The 23,128-nt window shown below is 40.2% G+C and overlaps 2 protein-coding genes across 6 annotated transcripts in view; one reads left to right on the forward strand and one right to left on the reverse strand.

Moving 5' to 3' along the window:
- Positions 1-23,128, reverse strand: part of LOC110840354 (elongation factor-like GTPase 1) — a 138,554-nt gene that overhangs the window by 29,406 nt on the left and 86,020 nt on the right. Inside the window, exon 17 of one of the 5 annotated variants that reach the window (XM_087344931.1) lies at positions 9,197-9,274. The exons of the other annotated variants lie outside the window; for them this stretch is intronic. Within the exon in view, the coding sequence (XP_087201057.1) occupies positions 9,252-9,274 (23 nt within the window). The 3' untranslated portion in view covers positions 9,197-9,251. Of the gene's footprint in view, positions 1-9,196; positions 9,275-23,128 lie in introns of those variants that run through there. 5 annotated transcript variants of the gene reach the window in all.
- Positions 1,795-22,376, forward strand: aos (protein argos). The gene is made up of 4 exons (XM_022085339.2): positions 1,795-3,169; positions 15,592-15,765; positions 17,413-17,622; positions 19,041-22,376. The coding sequence occupies exons 1-4, from the start codon at positions 2,894-2,896 to the stop codon at positions 19,245-19,247; spliced, it is 867 nt and encodes a 288-aa protein (XP_021941031.1). The 5' UTR covers positions 1,795-2,893; the 3' UTR covers positions 19,248-22,376.

Consider the following 23,128-nt stretch of genomic DNA (forward strand, 5'->3'; position numbering starts at 1 on the left):
ACACATTTTCGGTCGCCACCGTGGGAACCTGAAATCTCACATAACATCTCTCAACGCTTAACACAAGGTAGATATGACTCTTATAAACTCAACTTTTATAAAGCAGCTAGAAAGCCCATGCTCCACTGGAGTACCTCTTCCTACTCTTATTTGCCACCAGTAGGGGCGGGGAGACGCCAATACTGAAAGAACTGAAGGTTTGCAGCACTTACTGAAGTCGTCGTTTTGATCGATTCTTAGATTATTAAATACGGTGCTTAAACTACAGGCTATACAGAGTCGAATAAGAAGGATGGCCTCGTGATTTGTTTCAGCATTTACCACAGAGAAGTCTTATTACAGCATTTGCTTGGAAGAAACACCAAAAAACGTGAGAGCACAGCTGGTAACCCGATCGAAACTGGAATCGAGTACCTCTAAACTAGGCTGCTCGTTGGTATATAACACTAATACGTGAGATTTTAGGTTTTCACCGCGGTGAAGACGTCGATGATCAATGGTGTTGTGGGTATTCGCGCCATGAGGAGGTATTATGGTCCTCCGAAATGTTGATTTCTACCTACAAGCCCAGAAGGCGTTACAACCCAGAAGACCAACATTGCATAATATTATATGGTTTAAAAAGGCTCACAATCAAGATCTACACACGGAATTATGGGCGCATTTACAGGTGTTACGACAGTCAAACTTGAAGAAGGAATCCTGTATCTCCCGAATAAGATATGAGAATAGGAGATCTAATCATTTAGCCCACACTTTAACACTGAACGCTTGGAGATCATAAAATTAAGAAACCAACATTGGTGTCTGTGATGTAAGAATGCAGGTTATAAATTTATGTTTATAGGTTACACTAACCCACACACCACTAACCTACCTACCTACACACATACATAAAATAAACTAATTTCTAGTCCTGATACGAAATAGACTAATGATACAAATAAGAGTTCCGAAATCAAACACCTGGAAAGAAGATAATATTTATTAAATAATATATAATATATATTAAAAGCGTTCCTTCATGCTTCTGAAATATTTTGATCACATAGTGAGAAAAAGGTCTATAAGAACCGAGAGCCCTTCCTCCGAGAGGAAATTGGCCCGAAGCTTAAAGCTGAGCACTTGGCCCATCTAACTACGTTGCTCAATATGCGTGGAGTTTTGCGTCCTCGCCACTATACGCCCATATGGCGTGATTATTAAGTATGTACGTCTTTACACGTACGATGCCAAGGTTTGCGAAAGGGATGGTCCAAGCACTGTATATAAGATCAGTTTTCAAAGCTGAAGATGTCGGCAGTATGTTCCTCCGTAAAGTTGGCATATACCTAGAAGTCCACACGGAGTTACAAACCTGAAGAACAACATCGATAGTCCAAGAAAACTAACCTACCACTGTTTATGAAGTTAATAAATTTGGTTGCATGTGGCCACAGAAGTGTAAACTCCTCGCTAACAACATATGATCAAGAATTACAAATAGGGGTAGCCATCACATTACTATGGTAGTACTAGTATTTCAGAATAACATTCACATGAATGAAACCAGGCGAGGCGAAAGAAAAGGGGGCTGCAGCTTCAAGTCGGGAGGGGGCGTAGCAGCCACGTTCATCTTTCATTTAAAAATAATATAAAAACACTTCATTTTTTCTGTCTCTCTTCTTGTTGATCTTGCTGTGAGACCACATCACCCCACCCCACCTGTGTCCTCACTCGTCTCAGGTGTGCCTCCCTCCTCCTAATGGACTCGTCCCAAGTCATTCATGAGAAAACCTTTCCTATAAAACCTTGTAGTAGCGGAGATTGGGTGCACAGTCGACCGGGTAGACAGAGAAGGACGTACGTTCATACGTGTACGCTAGGAGCGAAAACAGACCTAACTTGTACGAGAGAACTGGCCCACTTGGTGACTTCAACGCACGGACTTTCGTTACGAAAGGACGATCTGGGTCACTACGCTCAGCGTCGGGCAGAAGCGACGCGTAGTTTCATCATTTATTAACCTGAAGTGAAGTGCTACAACACTGACAGGCCACTTTGAGCAGTGAGTGTGAAGTTATCACCACCCGAAAGTTCTTTATTTAGTGAATATGTACGTTCTAAACGCTTCGTAAGAGAGGAAACTAATGACATCAGATGCGTCCGTTAATTGTTTTCAATAACAATTGTTCAAGTATTTTGAATTCAGATCCATACACGTTTATTACAAGTGTTTCAACAGCTGATTCGTGTAATCATCACTATGATATTCTAGTTCAACGGAAGCGTTATGAAGTTTCAACTAACAAATCTGTAATGAGTGCTGAATCAAAGTTAATCATAAACAAGTTGATACATGATTTATAATTCTCAGTTCGTGATTAATACGTCAACATATCTACAACACATTTCAGAAAGAAAAGTATTACCAAGAAACTTAAATTCATCCAGCGAATTACACAAATTACATAATCTTTATCCATGTGGTTTTGAATGCTCGTAAATAGGAATGAAGTAAGGTTATAGAAAAAAGATAACCACAGTAATTTTGCCACGTGCATCAAGAAAACATCGGAGAACAAACAAGGTTAGCAACCACAAGCTTGAAAAACAACAAAGTGTCCGAGTAACAGCGTCGGTGACACGGAGCTAGGCGCAGACCCTTACAATCAGCTGATCGCAGGTACTTAGTGCGCTTTTACATACACGCACGAGACAGTAAACCTTTCACTCCAAATCTAAAACGTACGTTTGAAAACAAAGCATTAAACCGAGTTTAAAATTAATCCTACAATCAATAGTACATTCCAGTGGACTTGATTTAGAAACAGATCCATAGTGCACGGACAGGGGGAGATATTGATTGTATTCTGTTCGTGCCACTAACAAGTGAATACGTTCATGAGAGACGATGTTTAGTCGCTGTTGTCAACAACACGAGATGAGTGTCAGAAGTCTGGCAGTGCTATTACTAGGAATGGTAGCAGGTGTTGTAAGCACAGCGATAGCTTCCCGACTTCCACTAGTTGCATTCCAGCACCATTACAACTACCACCATCACATGTACGACGAACAGGACATCCAACAGCACGAAGACGCCACAGCACCTGCGAGTGAAAGCCACTACTTCCCACAGTCCCATCATTTCGGCGACGGTAGAGGCATCAGGATACTGTACCAAGTAGGGGTAAGTCTTCTCGAATTTAATGGAAACTCGGATATTAACGAGGTGGGGAAACTGGATAACTCTGCCCACAGAACCTTTTCATTAAAATATGGGGACGGGAAAGCTAAAATTCGTGGTCTGATGCATGGACTATTCCAACAAAATGTTTCTTCTCAATCGGAGCAGAAGAAGAAGAAGAAACATAAATTGTGCTGCCACAAACCTAGGCAAATGTCCATGTTTCCCCTGGGAAATGCGTACGGCATGGGACAAAATTTCAATTTCAAAAATAGTCCTCGAAACGCTAATAGTCGCCAAAGTAATCAATCAAGACATTCCTCGATTTTTATGGAACCCTAAGATTCATTACACTGGCCCCTATTCTGAGCCAGATATATCCATTCCACGTTCTTATACCCCATTTCCTTTACATATTTTTTAACATCCATCAACGCCTAGGTTTTCCAAGTGGTGTCTTCCTTCTCATGTTTTACGACTAAAACTTTTATGAACAACCCCTAGCTACAACACGACTATTAAGCAATGTAGAGGTATGGACTACGCAAATGCATACATCAGCGAATCTCACGATAAACTCATAAAATGTAGTCATTAATAATAGTTTATAACATAATCTTCTGAACTTAGAAACTAGCAGACACTGTTCAAGTTTTACGGCTTCTTAGAATAAGACATAATACAGTAACCACAAGAGCACTTTCACACGATCTGATATTATCTATATCGGATGCACTAAAATACATATTGACATGTTTCATACGATCTTCGGTCTGATAAAACTGTAGTTACATCCGCCGATATCAATGTACATTGTCAGATGGTTTGCTAGAAATCTATCTGATATTTTATCGGAAGATATTTAGTAAACGGTTCAAGGTACTTTGAGCCATTTCGGTATCGGCTATTCTGGAGCCCGTGTTATTCCTCGAAGAAGATATTAAAGTTTGCAAATTAGTACAGCACATTTAAATACGACATCGTAGCTATGATAGTCACTGGAGGCTCTGGCGCAATTTTCTCTGCGGTGTAGTTAAGCACAGGCGTCCCAAAAATATGTAATCACACAAATATTACATGCGTCAGAAATGTGCGTACATCTCTTTCTTTGGGACACTCTGTATAATAAGCGAAGTATTCCTCATGCGTAGTGCGCAGTTTCCTTCAAACTTTAGCAAACAATGAACTACTCGTGCCATATCGCAGTATTCCAGAGTATGTCAGTAATTCTACTGACAATAACACACGCGAAAGGAAACAGTGATACTGAAAACATTAGGATCGTGCCGCAGGAAGACGCAGTTACTAACCCACGCATCTACCCGTCACAAACAATAACATGGACTCTTTTTTTGAATGTAAGAGATATTTTAAATGAATACACATTATGAAAGACTGCGAATACGATGTACTGCAGTAAACTGAGATCAAGGCCTAAAGTTAATTATGTCAAAAGCAAAATATCGATCAGCGATTGCATTCACAAAACCTTCCACTGGTCCCAAAAGCCACGCAGTTATTCAGAAAGTAATTTCAGACGAAGACGAATATGACTCACCTCCACCAGCGTCGAGGCCAAGAATGCGCGGAGGAACGGAAATCAGATAAACTTTAGTCAGAATAATAGGTCGCCGAGCAGAGATTTGAAACATCGAATTCATTCCCAGGGTACTTCGCCGTGACGTTCGGCGTCTATGGTATCAAAAACACTCCCAACGAACGAAACGACATGCTTTGAATACTGCAACACAACTAAAATCAATGTTATGCTAAACGGACTATACACTATGCATGAACATTATCGACTATGGGCAGTTTATAAACGTGCAAGAGTCTCAATTGGCAAGCGCATCCTTTGACTACCTCGGGAAAAGATGGAGGTAACGGGTCAGAATTATAACTCAGCCTCCTTTCTCCCACGGAAGTGATCAAGGACAACCATTGGACAGGAGATAATTTTCATTGGTTTCACACAACTTCGACTACAAGACCTTTACTACTACAAACCAACTTGCTTCCTATGTAGTGCGCCTAAATATCTTATTAAACCATTAATTATGCAATTCTGCATATACAATTATATAAGAAACATGACGGCCAATTAAATCACCCAAATGTCCACGGAGCAGAGCTCTTGACAGTCCGTCAGTCATTTCCCGCCTTTTATAAAGCCCAAAGGTTTATCACCGGGTTCATATTTAAGATTAATTCTAATATTATTCTCCCATATACATGGTCTTCCAAGCTCTGTGTTCTCTTCCGACCAAAGTTTTACACAAAAATATCTTACTGAATAACCAAGATTTCAACTTAAATTCTGATATGCAGGGCATAACAGCAGTTCACAAAAGCTTCGGCATTGGAAAATTAAATGGATTATTTTAACAACTAAATTGTGGGGTTTCATCTGAAGGGTTCTCTGTAGAAATTAATGCCCCCCCCCAAATATACAATAAGTGAATTTGCGAAAAACGTTAAAAAGAAGGGGTCTTCTGTTTAGTTACATACACTGCTAGATTTAAATGGACCGCTAATAATTAGGTAAATCATTTAACCAGCGTTTTAGGTTGCCAAACAAACACGAATAGTTTCTTAATATTGACATGTAACGACACAGGAAGCGTACGAACAGGAAAAAAGGAAATATTTCATTTTTTGTAAATAATTCAGTACTCCTGTAGAGAAAATCATGACAACATAAAGTAATCATGAGGTAAGACAGCCCATGTTTCTGAAACATGCCATTACATATGGGATATAAAGAAGATTCCATATTTAGGCTTCAATGACGTAATAATGCCGTAAAACTCTACTAGTCCCCTTAATTCCGGTTTAATACTGAATATAACAAGACTAGAATCCAATATTACCGACATGTTTTCCGGGTAGAATTTAAAAATGTAAGAGCTACTTGTGCAAAGAATTCACCAATTCTGCTTTCGGGCACAACAAGAAGTTCTTCCAAAACGAGACTCTTGGCTTCAAAACAACACTTTAAAAAAAAAAAATTAAAAACCATTTAAATCTGCAAACATCTAAATTGTTCTAACTTCATCATCCTGCAGCTACTACCAACAATGATTGAAAAATTCAAGTCGCCATATTTATACATGGCTAGAATCAGACAGACAATCAGAACTCCTTCATTACCGGTCTGGCAGTGTTCCAACTTGCTTCCTGCTGACAGTTTTTCTTTCTTTTTCAGTTATTCGAGTCACTATGAATGCAGATAAGGTTAACGATATTTAGTGACGACGTAATCCAATACTGAACACGTGAACGCATTAGACAGGAAATGTCATAAGAGTCGTAATGACTATAGAACAAGAGAGAAGTCTGGAACGTTCGGTAGCCTACGAGCATGTCTGGAATACCAGATCAATCAAAATTCAAATAAAAGTCACGATTTGCTTACAGATAGAACAAAACAGGGAGAGACGAGTAGAAAGCTGTACGTTGAACACGTATTGCTCAAATGATTTCTCAGTGATACTGTGTATCTCATTGGCCTTGATGTTAATTTATTACTGTTAAAATCAATCGTGAATAAAAATTATGACCGTAAACCCTTCGAAGGCGAAGCTCGTCCAAATAATATTTAAGAGTATGGTCAGTTTCGCAAAGAAAACACCACGAAAATCAACCGGTTCATGATTATGACATAACTTCTTTCATATTTTTGTCTTCCTTTATTTTCGGAAAGATGTTTGGGGAAAAAGGGTGGTACACTGAACTAATTTGTAAGCATAATGTCTCCTCATGATTACAACAATCTTCTGATTTTGGAAACATTCTAGCAGGACTAGATACAGAGTTTCTAATAGCACACGGCTATGTAATCGTCCGTGACTAGATTGCGTGACAGTTCAACAACCAGCTCCCAGCATGACAAGCTATACGGTAAGTGGGACGGACTTCCATTCAGTACAAATTGCACGTTTAGTTTCAAATTGGCTGCAGTAGACGAGAAATAACCACAAGCTGTAAGTCTCCTCTAGTTCCATCTTTTTTATTTATTTATTCTACCAACTTAATGGCCACAAATATTCTTGGATCCGTGAGGTCAATCTTCCCTACAATTCCTCGAATTTCAACGAGTGACCATGACGTCATCGTTCTCACATTCGAAACTAAGACTGTGAAGAAATGAGAAGGAACAAGCAAAATATTATGCCGAAATTTACGATTCTCGCAGGAACATTCGACTGCCACAAACTAAAAATTCGTTCAAAAATACAAATAGGTACATGCAATGTACATAACATACTTCAATTTTTGGTTTTAGAGACAAAAAGTAACGTGGTCAGTGGACTGTAGCAAAAGACTCATTGCATTTAAGAAGCGAGTTCAAAAGCAAATAAATATTTTCGATCTGGTAAAGGCACCATCTTTATGTTTACTTCCAAAACCAGAAACACCCGAGAGAAATGAGAGACTGTGTGCAGTTTCCACTAAACATGTACAATGTAGTTAATAATAAGCTTTGGATCATGAAAACATCCATTATACCACATTCACAAATATAATATGGCGACTGAATCAGGTAGCCAGCCAGTCAGTCACCGTACCGTCAAGAAATATCTCCTCGAACAAAGAACGCGGGCAAATTAATAAAGAAAAACTTGCTCAACAGGTCAGTAAAAGGTCCACATCTGGGAGGACCGTCAGTTGATTCCTGAGGCCGGTTAACCGCTTCATCAGAAGTCTTTGTTTCAATGAACGAATATCCTGATGATTTGGTTCGGGGGCTTCAAGATGCCCCTCAGACTCGACCTAAAACTGATCTGTGTTCTTTCCACAGATTAAGATACCATTTAAAGTGACAAAATTACAGCAAAAAATCCTGATTAATCTTTTAGAAAGAATATGGGATATTAACAGTCTTCGAAGTAAATGAAACAATAATTCCCAGAATTTATTATCTCGGCCATTCTTAAATATAAAAACCATATATATATATATATTTTTCGACAGCCAATCGCCGATAGGCAAAGACCTTCCATTGCTGTAGTCTGTAATTCGTATCCAGATAACTAATTTCTTAGTATTATCCCACCACTTAATTGCACAACAAAATTTGTATACTAATAAAGTGGTTGAAAATGACATGGTCAGTTCAAAATAGTTCAAAACCAAGGCGCGCTCACACGCATTTCTGCTTCCCAGTCAGTTCCCATTTCGGCATGCATTTGTCGTAACACTTAAATGCTGGAGTGTAAAAGCTACTTAAGTCCAATATAGTAGTGTGGGGGCTGATTATTACTTAATTTATATGGTGGAATATTTCTAATGAAAATAAAATAGTTCATTGACATAATTTGGGACCGTCACTGTAACATAATCAGTAAGAAAATGAAATATATTTTCTTTTTTTTAAATTTATGAGTCAGAATATCCTTTAACTCCACAAGAGGTGTGAAGTGAAGGACAACATATAAATGGGACAATGTGTTACGTAGCGGACTGGCCGAAAGGTGAACCACTTTTGTTGTACAGATATTATTACAGACGAACACACCTTGGCGTTCATGGGAGAAAGTATCAACACTGTTAAAGTGCGTCTTCTGTTTCATTTGCTTTCTGCTTCAACAGTCTGGACGAACAATCACAGATCACACTGACTACAAAAGATAACCAAGAAATTTCCCACCTTTTTCGGAATATGAAAATACAGCACCGTGTTCGTAATAATCCGCCACTGTTCCCTATCATGGGCCAGATGAATCCAGTTCACATTTTAACACCGTTTTTCTTTCGGACTCATTTTAATATTACTCTCCCATCTATGCCTAAGTTATCCATGTGGCCTGTTCCCAGTACGACTAGATTTTTCTATATATTTTTAATCTTCCCATATGTGCTAACTCCCCTACCTATATGAACGTCCTTGATTTCGTAAACAGTATACATCACGAAGCTCCTGATTATGTAATTTTATCCAGCTTTGTTATTTCCTCCCTCAGAGGTACGAAATATGTGTTTGGAATGTTTAGATTGTACTCACGTCACGAGTGTCAGACAAGTTGCAGCAGCGACCCGGCGCTGAAGTGCGAGTGACTCAGAATGTCATTCATATTGGCTTAAATTATTGGCAGCGCCGTTCCCACCCTGCGAAAACACGGGGTTCACGTGAGGAGACGCATACAAAGGATATCTACGTCTACTTCTTTACTATTAAAAGAGAAGTGGGATAAAAATGTGTTCGAGTTGATAACAAAACACAGAAGAGAAAGGAAAGATAACGCAGGACGCTTAAGTCACTGCATTTGCTAACTTACAGAATCACTACTTTTTGTAATTATCACGTAAATCAAACATGCCCGAGCAGGAGATCGGAAGCCGGCGATGTTGCCTGAGGTTTATCGCCCTGATGACGGAGGCAGTATGACCTCTGAAACGTTGGTTAACATCGACCAGTCTACACAGCGCTACAACCCAGAAGACGGAAATCTTCATACTCTGATGACGGAGGCAGTATGACCTCTGAAACGTTGGTAAACATCGACCAGACTACACAGCGCAACAACCCAGAAGACAGAAATCTTCATTAATTACATACATTTGCCGTGAGAACTTCAGATGTGATAACCTTCTAACAACGGATTTAATGGTCCAGAATATGGACGCAGGAGTGTTGAACTATAAGACATTCTTAGAACAGAGAAGTGTGGTTCAAAGCGGACATAATATTCTTATCCTGAAGCTTTCTCTGCGTTCAGAGGAAGAGAACTTAAAAGCGAGGTGATTAACCACAACACGCACACACTATAATTTGTGACGAGTTTGGCCATACAGCCTACAGAATAGTACAAAACTTTAAGCTGAGATCAACAGAACTAATTAATCGACAATGCGACATTAATTACACGTTTACATAAAACAGAACTTCTGGGGCGAAGGGTTCATGTTAGCCCGACTACTCTGTAACACAGCGGAGCCGATCGGATAAAATACATCGTTAACCAGCCTCAACCAGCCCGTCACACGCATTGTCAGCCACAGATAACCTATCTGTTGTTAGCCACCTACTTTAGGCTTACGTTCGCCGTCTGTTTGAGCAGGTGCAATTAGAAAAGATATTTTTTAGGCTTGAGGAGTGGAGGGACTTTATGACTTTCGTAGCTACGGCGTTAGACAGATCTCAAATGCCAACACCCTGCTTGTTGGCTTTGGACGTAGGGCGCTGTTATCACATTTCTCCTGATTTTGATCGCGCAACCTTCGTTGTCCGCGTGTGCATCGTAAGTGAAATACTTTGCACTGGATTTGGAAAACACTTTAAAATGCCCCCTTTCGTCACTGTCGAAATGTCAGTACTGTGGACAGAACATTATGTCAAGTATATGCCATATTTAGTCGCCCAAGAGCGTACATTCGCTGTTACTGTGTATTGTACTTACGCGCACAAGTAAGCTCGAAAGAAAGTTACAGTTTCTTGTTCACGAGTATGTTATACCTGTGCAGGTTAAATAGTGCTTGCATGTTTCAAGTCCTGTTTCCTCTTCGTCGTGTAATTATGGCTGGTGTGTAACAGTTTCCTTAATAATCTCCTGTGTCTATAAAAAGTGTTTGGATGGAGGTACAGAGCTGAGGCTGTGCCCCCCGTCTTATGCACTCCCAGTGGGCGGCCAATCTTCCGTTCGTCCTGTAGGCAGTAAACATCGCCATGGCGACCACGACGGGGGAATCACGTTCAGAAAACGAGAAACAAAAGACAGCAGCTGGACGGACGAGATGCCAGCAGCGCCGGGACCGTGACGTACTATTTCCGCCCATAATTTTGGCGCGCGAAAACTGGTTTGTCCACGTAATGACGGCTAGGAAAGTAATAACTTGGCAGCAAGCGACCGGCCTCTTCTTCTACAAGATCGAGCCAGCAGCAGCAACAGTGCTCCGCTGCTGTTTCTGCTTTATGGTATGGGGATAACAGACGCTCTGTCAGGCGCCATGGACTCCCACAAGGCTACACGCACTCCGCGTCATAACCCTTGAATACAACAAACGCCTGGGTAGGGTCTGAAGGCTTCAGAATTCCGAAAGTGAGAACTGACGTTTAAATATGAAACGAATATGAGGACTCGACAACCAATTTTAAGATGTCTTTTGTACAATATTCGTATTGCAAGAAACGCCCGTTTGAATAGTTAGTTTACGATTTGCTGTGAGGGACATTTTCTTTCTGGACGAACGTGCAAGAGCCAACTGCTTTTCTGCGTAACTAAAGACCAACCATCGCTATATTTTATACGTGGATCGCGGTCTTTTTATTTATTTACAGTTTATATAACGACGCTTTCAGTGTGTGGACTATATAACTTCAGATGAAAGGATAAGGGTGCGGAAGGAAGCGTCGTGGCCTAATTTAAGGTACTATCCCGGCATTTGTCTGGAGGGACTGAGAATGTGACAGAAGGGCCACAATTTTTCAAGAACAACTGTTGTTAGTGACGTTACATTTGTATTGGGAGGCTTCTGGATTAATTTGTCCATGCTTTCCACCGACACACACAATCGGATACGCGATCCTAAATTGCAATATTTCAAGAGCAGGCTGAATAATTCCACAGCTTCCACTCTTAAAACAATGCTTGCTCCACGTCCCTGGAATGCGGCCGGTACTCGGTTTCCAGCAATTATACAGCAAGGCGTAATGTTACCATGGGCACATTTCAGTTTCACTGCGACTTCTTCATATTCTAACGAAAAAGTCCTTTTACCGATGTTTCAGAGGTCCTTGCTTCGCCCTGATGATGGAGGCAGTAAGGACCTATGAAACGTTGGTAAACTTCTACCACACTACACGACGCAACAACCCCGAACACAGAAAACTTCAGACTTTAAACTAGCAGTAATTTAATACCACAGAAGTTGATCCACCCTCTGAACTCCGTACCTATAATGATACCCACAAATGACTTAACTAATTAAACTGTGAACCATTCTGATTTTTCACATATAAAACGTTGCTATATATTGTAATTAGGCGATCACAGTCAACGTTAAAGTGAAGTGGAGTTGTATTCAGAATGACGAAGGACAAATCCCGTCACGACTACGGAACGGAGCGCGCTGGAATGCCCCCTGGAAGCAGGAATTAGCCGGGATGACGTCACAAGGAACAGGTGCGAGGCGCAATCAAGTGGAGAACGCAACACGTGCACCCGAAACCACGAGGAGAGAAAAAAGTACATATAAAAACAAGAAGTAGTATAAAAATCCCTTGTCCATCCACTGCTGTGCGTGATTCAGAACCGCTGGCCGTAACGACTGAAGGAGTAACCAATAGCGAATAGCAGGTCCTAGTTTTTATTGCAAATTGTTGACCGGTGTTTGTAAAACGACATCTACAGAGCCTTCCTTTTTATATATTTCCTTTCCATCCATCCGGCCTGTCTTTCTTAAGCCAATTCTTCACTTTCACTATTCCTTCCTCCCCTCGTCTTCCTCTTGTTCGACATCCTGCTCATTTCCATCAACCCACCAGAAGACGGGAGAAACCCTTTGGCCAATGAACGTCGCGAGCTACCCAGTCTCTACACGCTGGTATGATTTAGCATCGACTCTAACACGCAGTCTTACCCCAGTGTAAAGAAAATTACAGAATGTATGCCCATAGAAGATTGTAAGCCCATATCCCATTATAAAATACAGGAGTTGACGCACTCTGGTTTTCAGTTCGCAGTTTCCAGACTCGACTGCATTTCACCAGAGGGCACTAAAAGTCATTTACTGCAGATAAAACGTCCCTTCCCCTTCGTCTTCGTACTTCATGCAAATGAGATGAATACTCCTAATACTGCGAGAATGATTTACGTTTGGTTTCTTAGAACCGGAAACAATGGCCACTGGTCGTCATGCAACTTACAAAGAGAAATAGATTATACAAGGGATCAACATTGTTAAAACTCTACCAGAAGCTGGATAACTTCTTAATTTCGGTAAAATTACGATACAATTTATTTCTTTAATTATAGATTTAGGATCATTTTCAAGAAATATGACATTTATTTAGCGGAATGAATACAGCCCAAAACTTGGATATTATGGCGATTTGGTCCACACAACGGACGGCTGAATTCTGGCTGTTGTAATCTTATTTCACGTAAGCGACTGAAAACTTTAACCTTACTCTGCTGGGCACACCACAATTATTAATTAAATTAGAACGATGGATAATGCCCACGAAGTTAGTTATTCAAATGCTAATGAAGGTTTTTAAAATGCACAACCTGGAGGGTTCACCTGCGTTGCTATGCGATATGGTACACGCCTGATCGTTTAAGTATTTCCAAAATATCTACAACGGGAGACCCTGGCCAAAATCTCGCTGTAGCACCAAACAGATTTTAGACGTATTTCTTTCGTGTTACAAAATTAAGCCGTTTCGTATCACACATTCAGCTTACATATAAAGCACAGTCCAGCCTCCCCTATCGGATGGACGTAAATGTTTTATGTTGCCGTTAATGGCTCTCCAAGAAAATAACACAAAAAGCAACGGAAGTGGTAGGAAAGTGAGTAATGAAGGGAGAAAAACAGTCGAACATGGCCAAGAAAATTCTGCGTGACAAAAAGAGACTCCTCTATTCCAAGTATCATTCCATGCAACGATTCACAAGAATTTCTTGTCGGCGGTAATTAACGGCAGGGACAGTGGCTTCGAAGACAGAAGCAATGCTTTTTAAAAACTGCTCCGTGAACCATGCACCGAAAGCGTGCGCAGAAGCAGCCAAGGACTTGGTGTCCTATCATGCAGAATTGAATTTCCAAGTCTGGATATTTCACATCGCTGCCGTAAGAAAGGATTTGGGTACAATGTCGCCATGCCAATTGTTTAGCAATGAACCCTTCAGTTTTATTACAGTGTGAGAAATGACGATCTAAAATTATAATTTCTACCTCCCTAATTCTAATCACCGATTAGATTCTTCACCCGTTCAGAATTTGGGCTTATAAGTCACTTGTCAGGCCTTCAATCGGCCCAGAAAATTGTATATCTCCCCGTTCCAATCATAGGTTAGGCCCTTCATCTGGTCATCATATTGTTAAACTGTCCAGAAAATCGTATTTTCACTTTAAAATCACGGGTTATGTCCTTCATCTGTCCTGGAAAGAAGCTGCAGATGGAGTTGGGAAGACAATATTAAAGTTATCGCAAATAATAACAATTACATTGAAGTGAGCGAGATATATAATAAGAGTGTGTCATTTTGAGTAGTCCTATTATAAAATCTCGGCAGCACATATTACAGCCAGCTGACATGAGCTGCATGGCAGAACTCCGCTAGCAGACGCGTGACATATGGGCCAAGCCACAACCAACAAACATGCCTGTTCGCAGCGGTTACAACTTTCATCGACGGCAACTTATCTACGGAATGTGACTTCCTTTGACTCCTCAGGGTTGTATCACAATGAACACCTGCTCTACAGATGCGACCGGTGATGCAGACATGGCGTCATCACCATCACTAAGAGAGCTAGCCAGTAATATTCAAGGCATTTCTTACGAACACCACAAAGTGAATCACTCCTTGCAACAAGGACTGTGGCCATATAAACAAAGCATAACAACTGACGTTCGCGACACGGAATGACTTGTCTAATGCAATGAAAACCGTGATGCATCTACAAAGAGCCGCGCAAATTTCTCTCCATACAGCATTCAGGATATCCGAGTGAGAGGAAATCTTTGATTAAAGCTTCAAGAAGCAAAGAATTCTTATCACTAAGCTATAAAATTAATATTTTTGATAAACGAATGTCGAACATTACTAAAATGTAAATATCAGTAATAATACCATTTAGAATAATATTTACACAAGTAAGTAACCAATTAGCAACAAGATTTAGTTATAAATTCAAACAATATCATTCTAAAAGGGGCACTATTCCCTGGTCAGCTGCAGTGCACTACAACATAAAGAATGATGCTAATGAAATATGAGTGGCAGCTTGAAGTTCTGCCCCCCCCCCCCCCCCCCGATAAGTACCCAACGGTAGAAGGAAAATAGAATCCACAGCCGAGTGAAACTTGGTAGTGAAGGCAGAAATCGCTACTCCATCCAGAATCAAGCCCCTATTTGCTGTTTAAAGAAAACACTAAAATATAAATTTAAAATAATCTTTATTCTGTTTAGTTTACGCAATTATGGTTTGTTTGACGTCGGTGTCAGTAACTCTGGTCATATACCGTTGAATGTGAGAACGAGAAATAAAAAATGAGCTGGAAAGAATGCGGAGTGGTCGTGGCCTGATCTGAAATGCTAACCCAAAAAGCAACACATCACGCAGGGCAACCTGTCTCCTGGCAGAGACTTAAAACCAGGGACCTCCCAAATACGAAGCATGAGCGCCAAACATTTGACAGAAACATTCGGTTATTATGTTTGGTGCAATCTGAAAATTTGTATTAATTTGCACAGAACAACGAGGAAGACCTTCCGGAGTGTAGCCCCTGGACAGTATGCAGCAAGGTTGATTTGTACGAGACGCCTTGGGTGGAACGCCAATGTCGGTGTCCAGGGAGACAGTCCTGCCCCAGCCAGCTGGCCGCCACCGACGGACACACCATCACGGACAAGACCCGGCAGTTTAAGGTACAGTACCCAGAAGAAGGCAACGCACGTCAGGTTCTCATGGCGACGAGTACGAACACGGCTGTCTTCCGGAATTTTGCGCCGTGTAGTCTGATAGAAACCGACTGACGTTTCAGAGCTGCTTAGTGCCAGCATCAACAAAGCAATGACTCAACACGCAATGATTTCCCAGAAGACAGCCATCTTCAGGTATTCGGATGATCACTGTTTATTCTGAGAACCATGCGTAAGGTACATATGAACCAAGGGCAAACCGCAAAGTTGCTGAATGTTAAAGCAGGTACTCCAGGCTTTTGGAGGATTAAGATCAATAATTAGAAGAAAAAAAACACCAGAAATTATTTAAACTGTTTAATCGAGAGTTAGAAAATTACTTTATACGCAATATCCGTTTTTAGAACACACAGGGTGTCTCAAGAACTTGTATACACAGCAGCAACTTGAGCGTGCGGCTGTCAGTCACTGGCTCACCTCTGGCAACCGTGCCACGAAGGTAACGGTGGTCATTTTAAACACAGACACTAGATTCGCGAATTAACCAAGTGCCAATACTGACGTATGTAATGGTCCAGTTTAATATAATGTATTTGTCTCATTCATTTAATGTGCGTATACATCTTTTTGGAACACCCGTATTAACTACAGGATGTAGGATGGTAGGGCACTCTGTCACAGATAAACATGTAAGTTGTATTAAGGCGCATCCCATTATCATAAAACATAAAACAGGATAACATTATATACCGTGGCGACATTCTTAGCTTAAAAGGATATTCCATCAACGTGCCACTAATGTCGTGAATATAAATACCATAAACGACATGTGACGTCACACAAGACGCTTTCTGATGCAACTGAAAATGTTTTCTGGAAATGAGCGACATCTTACTTTATAATCCAAACAAATGAATACTTTTCCAATAATATGAGATCTCCATCAGAATCAATAAAACAGAATCAGCAATTCGAAGTACATGTCACAAGACCAGTTCAAAGACTGTTTTCTATTACAATAATGTAGCTTGCAAATATGTTTTCATGAAAGTGTCTGAGATCTGCCTGATTTGTTTCGCGCACTCGCAGAGTCTTTAAACGCACTTTCAACGAATTTGTACGCAATACGTAATAATATTAAAAATCATCTTTTGCACGAACTCCATTAACGCCTATCATAACTGGCTAAAGCTTTGTGCACAACCGCCATTTTACTAGTCACACATGAGGCACAGAGTGCGAAGTACATTAAATTCCCTACTCGCATACACACGTACATATTTTTACGCATTCCGCGGATCTAAAAGTTAATCACGACAATAGGATGCTAACAATATAAAGCATAGAGACCAATTTAATTCAAATGTCTTTATAATATTTTTAATTAAACTTCCCTCTACGTTTCATGAAATTATTTACAAATTTCTCCCAAAATAAACACTTTCACATCCTGGTACATGCAACACTGTGCTAATGTCTGCGTCCTGACCTAAAATTGTGAAATCTCACGCCAAAACGTGTCCTTGCCTTGTCCGAAACTTCACAGTGACCTATCCGACAGCGAGAACCAGCAGTAGTCCAATAGTCTTAGGACTATAGGACTACTGTCACAGAAAAGTAGCGCCTCTACTAAGATATGTGTTACATGTTCAGCTGTGTGAACCAGTGAAGAAGCTGCCAAAATGTCGATACTTCAGAGACATCACGTGGACTTTGGTGAGCAGTGCTGATAATATCACCGAGCAGATTGTACACTGTCATTGTCCTCGTGCAGCTGTCTCGTACCTAATTAAGCGTCAGGCAGTGCAGTCGCCACATGGCCTCCTCGCTTACCGGTACTCCTTCGCATGTTCGCCACAAAGCGTAAGTACACCGAGGAAGTTCCTTAGTCTACAAGTTTAGATCAACACTCACGTTAACTAATCTTCTCATGAAATGCCACAGTTTGTAATTCAGATTAAACATACTTTACTTGTTGTAGAAATTATGTGCCCGTTGAGAATGTTAGATTGTTCAAGGGGTAACAGAGGGCGAGCTGTTGTGTTTTGTCACTTTGGCTTCATGTTCGTAAGGCTTCGAATTTCAACCCAGAGACAAGAAATACTAATTGTAACATGTCGCGACTTCACAAAGTCAATGCTGGATTACGTACTTTAAAAAAAAAGCTCAAGTTCCTTTCGCAAACATTCTGTGCAACTGACAAAGCGTCGTTTAATAAATCAGGAAATCAAACTATTACAAAGGATAATCCGTGAATAAAGTTGAAGTTGTCGTGGTGTATAAAGTAAAGTGTGTCCCACTACACGCCATGTAGGCGTTTGGGGTGAGTGGAGGTATAGCTCCTCTCTTCCTTGACCTCGGCACTAGATGGGGTGAGTGGTCAGCATCACGCCCCGGCCGGCTTTATTCTAAAATAAAATAAAAAAAAGCCAGAAATATCCGCTGGAGTGCTAGAGAAATGTAAAGTTAAACTTGGAAACTCCTGTCAATATAGTGGAAAAATACGGGGCACTACATAATTGATTTCGTGTGTCAAAATGACACTCAGTATTCTTCCAAATAAAACATTCACCCGATCTTGGTGCCGTTGGACAGAGCACAAACGAGTTGCAATGGCGTGACTACGGTGCACTGGACTGAAATAGGGGGACAATCACAAACAGAAATTGCTGTTTCTATTAGGTCGTTATCCTCGCAGAGAGCCATGCTAAGACGAATGCAAAACTGACATAATGTCATGTCTCCTATGGACAAAGGGGACTGAGGAGAGCCACGAAAAGAGTGATAGGATAGTCGGTATTCTGGCCAACAGTCGATGTAAGTTGGGTTCAAAAAGTAAGCCACTCCATTTTAATATTATCCACCCATCTACGGCTAGGTGTGCAGGGTGGTCTCTTCCTTTCAGGTCTTCCAAGGACCATTTAGCACGCACTTCTCATGTTATCATGCGTGCTACATGCCTCACCCACATCTTACTCCTTGACTTGGTCACCCTAATAATATCTGGAGAAGATCCTTCTAGGTACAAATAATATAAGCAACTTGTGTTCTTCCCTAAACAAGAGAGACCTGGTTTCAGACCCATACAAAATAATGGGCAAAGTTATCGTTTTAAATAATCCTACTACGTTTTTATCTTCTCAAGTTTTCCCAAGAAAAAATATATTACCACTTCTTGTTTCCCCGTGTCCTTTCTACAATATATGTGCTTCCAAGCAAAATTATGTTATGCTTGTTGTTTCCTCACGGGCGTACTACATTGTTTGTGTTCGCGCCCACAGAGGCTGCGTTGTCAGCGGAAAGAGCCCTGTCGCCTGTTCACTGTGAGGAAACGCCAGGAGCTTCTAGATGAAGTCAACACCAACACACTGTGCCAGTGTCCACACGGCCACGTTTGCCCACGTCATCATACGGACCCAGGTGTAATCGCAGGCAAGAGCTACACAGAAGAGGCTATAAAGACGTACAGTGGATACTGCATTTCGTGAACAGACGGCAGAGACGTATGTGCGGGACACATTCAGACGACGTCCAGCCTGACTGCGGAGAAGGGTCACCAGACACTGGAGACAGCCACCGTACCACAAATGGAGTCACCTCACGTAACAGTGACGCTACAATATAAATGATCTACCGCAAATACCAGCGGTTGCCTGCAATGCACGTAATATGCTGGCTAATCAATATGCACACAGATTGTATCACGGCGTCATGTTGTTTCCTTCTTTAAAATATTATTAACTGTACAGTTTCACAGAAGAAATAATAAATTAATTTATGCACTTATTTATTGCAAATGATCTCCAAAACGACATGCAATCAATAAATGCACAAGTACATGAATTTATCTATTATTTATTGTGTGAAGACAATTAATAATATTTTAATACACACACACAGACAGACTTATTATACAAATGTGCCATTGTGTTCTGAAACAGGAAGTGATTGACAGCGCCTGAATAGTTAGTTACCCGTGCCACAAGGGCAGCTGAAGAGCTTCACCCGAAATGGTTCAAATCCATATTAAGTAAATCTGTGTGCCAGACTTTAAGAAAAACTTTGCATTTCGCGTGTCATTGAACTCTGTATATCCGATCTTGGAAAATGTGTATTTGTCTGTCTCAGTAAACGGATAGATTTTAAGTTTCGATAACACTTTAAATACGATTATTTGTTGTTACATAAGACTGTGGCGGTTATTTTTGGTTTCACGCTTAAGACGGGGATAAACGGTTTGATTTAAATTTTTTTTAGTGAATTTGATTAATTTTATGAAATAAAAAATCCATTCCGTTACGTGCCACTGTTGGCACTTAGGAGAGAGGCTGCTTAGCTCCTTTTCAATTCTCAGCCTCGACATTATCCTCCTGTAAAATTAAAAACAACTAATGGAAGTCTGTAGTAGACCAATTTATTGTGTAATCAAAGAATCACGTGATTTAAGACATTAATTAAGTCTTAGTATAATTTCGTACTTGAAAATTTATCACATTATATCGTGATTTTGGGCTCTGAAATAACATGAACGAGGGACATGTGATGTAAATTCTCTCATATACAGCATAAAGATACACGAAGTCAGTGATTACTGTACATAGGACTGCTGACGTCAAAATAGATTGTACATATCACTGTGCGTTTTGCATTTACATAACCTGTACATATTTTACTGCAGTAATCATGCAATGAAATTAATTTTTAAAAAAAAAAACATTATTTCTGTATCTTGGGAAGTCAAGCAGATTTATTTAAAGCCCACACTGTTTGGCTATCACCAGCTCAGGGCTTGTCAAGTAAAACTCCTACTATTACCCCAACCTGTACATAAGTTTTTTTCCACACTTACATTAATTACACGGCCTAAACGATAGCCGCCAGTTTAAGTTAGGATTCGGTTACGTGGTTTTATGGCCATAAAGATTAAGTTATAAAGCAAGTTCTTTGACAAAACATTTCGTGTTCTTACGTCTGGTGTTGATTTCATACGATTAAATTAACAAAACATTTAATTCCTTCCGTAAAATGTTTAATTAGCTTATACTGATTAGGTTCTGAGTTGTCCACATATATATGTGACCAACATAAGGCGAAGGTAGGGATCTAATTTTGACCCCTCTGGTAATAGCTTTATAAAGTCCGTCTTATAGTGCATACAGTGTAAATGTATGTGAAAAATTTGGTATCTTGTAAAATATTAAGTAACGCCACTCAGCTGAGTTATTCTTTAAAAGCTAATACTCTCTCAGTTGGTCATAAAATTACACCCCTTTTGTTGAATCCAAAAGTTCTTTACCATATTCACACTATCCTACTACCGGACTCTAGATTAATCCAGTATACACCATCACATCCTAGCTCAAGCTCCATTTTAATATTATCTTCCCATATATGACTAAGACTCCCAAATCGTATCTTCTCGGTTGTATGATATTTGGTATAAGAGAACATGTAAAAAGTAACCTCGGCACTAGATGGGGGTGAGTGGTCAGCATCACGCCCCGGCCGGCTTTACCCCCGGGAAAGGACCCCGGTACCCATTGTAGAGGAGGCTGGGTGGACCCCAGAGCCGGTCTGGACGCAGAGGCTAGAGGAAAAATCCTCTGCCCCCGTCGGGGATCGAACCCCGGTAGTCCAGCCCGTAGCTAGTCGCTATCCCGGCTCATATAAGAGAACATGTAGATCTAGGTAAATAAAAGTAACAAGTGTAAATGGCATGTCAACTGTGTAACTGTGCACTTACGATACAATTCAGTATAACTGAAAATAAATTTAGGAACCGAAAATGACGATGTAATAGTTATAATATTACATCGACTGGAAAGGGACTGTATAAGCGAAATACAATGTATTCAACCAACTGATTTCAGATTTTTGTTTTTATTAAAGTATTCACATCACTTTCCAGATCAAATATATTTTGTTTTTTCTGTCTATTACCAAGACTGCATCCAGGCTAAATCTTAGCGACCTAAAATAAATTAATGTTACTATATTTAAAATGACATTCATTTAAAACGATATTTCCTTGGGACAGTCCGCATTCTTTGTGTTCCTGGATTAGATTTATGTGAAGTGCCTCCTCAACAGAATTAGTTTTCTCACTCAGTTTCACTTCTGTTCGCTATGTGAAACAAACAGAGAGTAGTTTTTACTGTCAGACATTTATTTTCAGTGTTTCATAAAGCAAACTGTTTGAAATTTGCAGTGAAGCATCACAGGTATAAAAGACGAACATGTACAGTCTTGTTAAATAATTTTTGTGCCTATCATTTTAGACAGATCGTCTTAGACTTAATAACATTTTATATTTGAAATCTAATTATCTGCCAAATATACCGTTGTCATTTACAGATAATGTAGATGAAAATTTCTTTTTTCCGAGTTACTTAGTGTCACCTGTCACGGAGTAGTAACAAGAAAAAATAATGTTTTCAAGGAACAGACTTTGCCCTCTTGTGTACCTGATTCTTTTAAGCGACTGGTTGTCTCGACGTGTTATTTAGAAATAACATTTTCAATATGTAAGTATATTAAAATGTTACATTTGTCTGATATGTACCTCCTTAAATGCCCGAAGAAAACTATAAGGCAAGTAAAATGTTACAATATTCTCACAGGTTATTATTTATTTACTGCTTCAAAGACCACGCCAAATGCCTGATCTGAACAGACGCGACCCTACAACCACAAATCCTTACTACATACTCATCTTCCTTTCTTAGTTGTAACAAGTTAGGAATTGTACGCATTAACAATTCTGGTTCCTTCGTTTGCTTTTAACCTTTGACCTTGTCGGAGTTATCTGGGATCAATGACCTTTATATACGTGGATGAGTGGCTGGGACATCACGAAGATCCCCCATCCACAGGTAACCATGGCAATCAACGCAAACATCGTATGCAGCCGTACTGAGGGAAACACATTAAAAAACCGTCTAATATTAAATATCTTCAAAACCAGTTTATTCGTTCTGTTTCAAGCATACGACCGACATAAACGAATGAAGTTACTTTAATGGGTATTCGGCAGGGTTCTGGATGCTTACAAAATCACATCTTATAACAGTATCGTACATACGACGTAATAGGTAAATGGACATAAAGCCTACCATTACCTAATTATATCATCATGAAAAGCTACGGATGACATGAGAGATCTGTTTGAACATTTGACGTTGTTAGCAGAGCTGTAATTCCCTGTTACTCTCTCTTATGGCAACGGAAGCCAGTTTTGTCCAGTGCACTGCCCCAGGGCGTAGACGCCCGGAGCACGGAAACTTACTGGTACCGGTTGTCAAGGGACCAGGTCAAACTCTAAGAAGGCGGTGGTTCTGGCGAACGACACGACATTTGATGTGAGTTGTGG

This window comes from Zootermopsis nevadensis, unplaced genomic scaffold (assembly GCF_977971745.1).
Source record: "Zootermopsis nevadensis isolate Lab colony 2312 unplaced genomic scaffold, Znev_1.0 Znev_ptg000008l, whole genome shotgun sequence".
In the NCBI taxonomy this organism is placed as follows: domain Eukaryota; kingdom Metazoa; phylum Arthropoda; class Insecta; order Blattodea; family Termopsidae; genus Zootermopsis; species Zootermopsis nevadensis.

Bases quoted from the DNA above. Each gene is read 5' to 3' on its own strand.
- aos (XM_022085339.2), top strand. From the start codon at position 2,894: ATGTTTAGTCGCTGTTGTCAACAACACGAGATGAGTGTCAGAAGTCTG. The intron at 3,170-15,591 runs GTAAGTCTTCTC...TAATTTGCACAG, and splicing joins GGATACTGTACCAAGTAGGG to AACAACGAGGAAGACCTTCC. The intron at 15,766-17,412 runs GTACAGTACCCA...TTACATGTTCAG, and splicing joins ACAAGACCCGGCAGTTTAAG to CTGTGTGAACCAGTGAAGAA.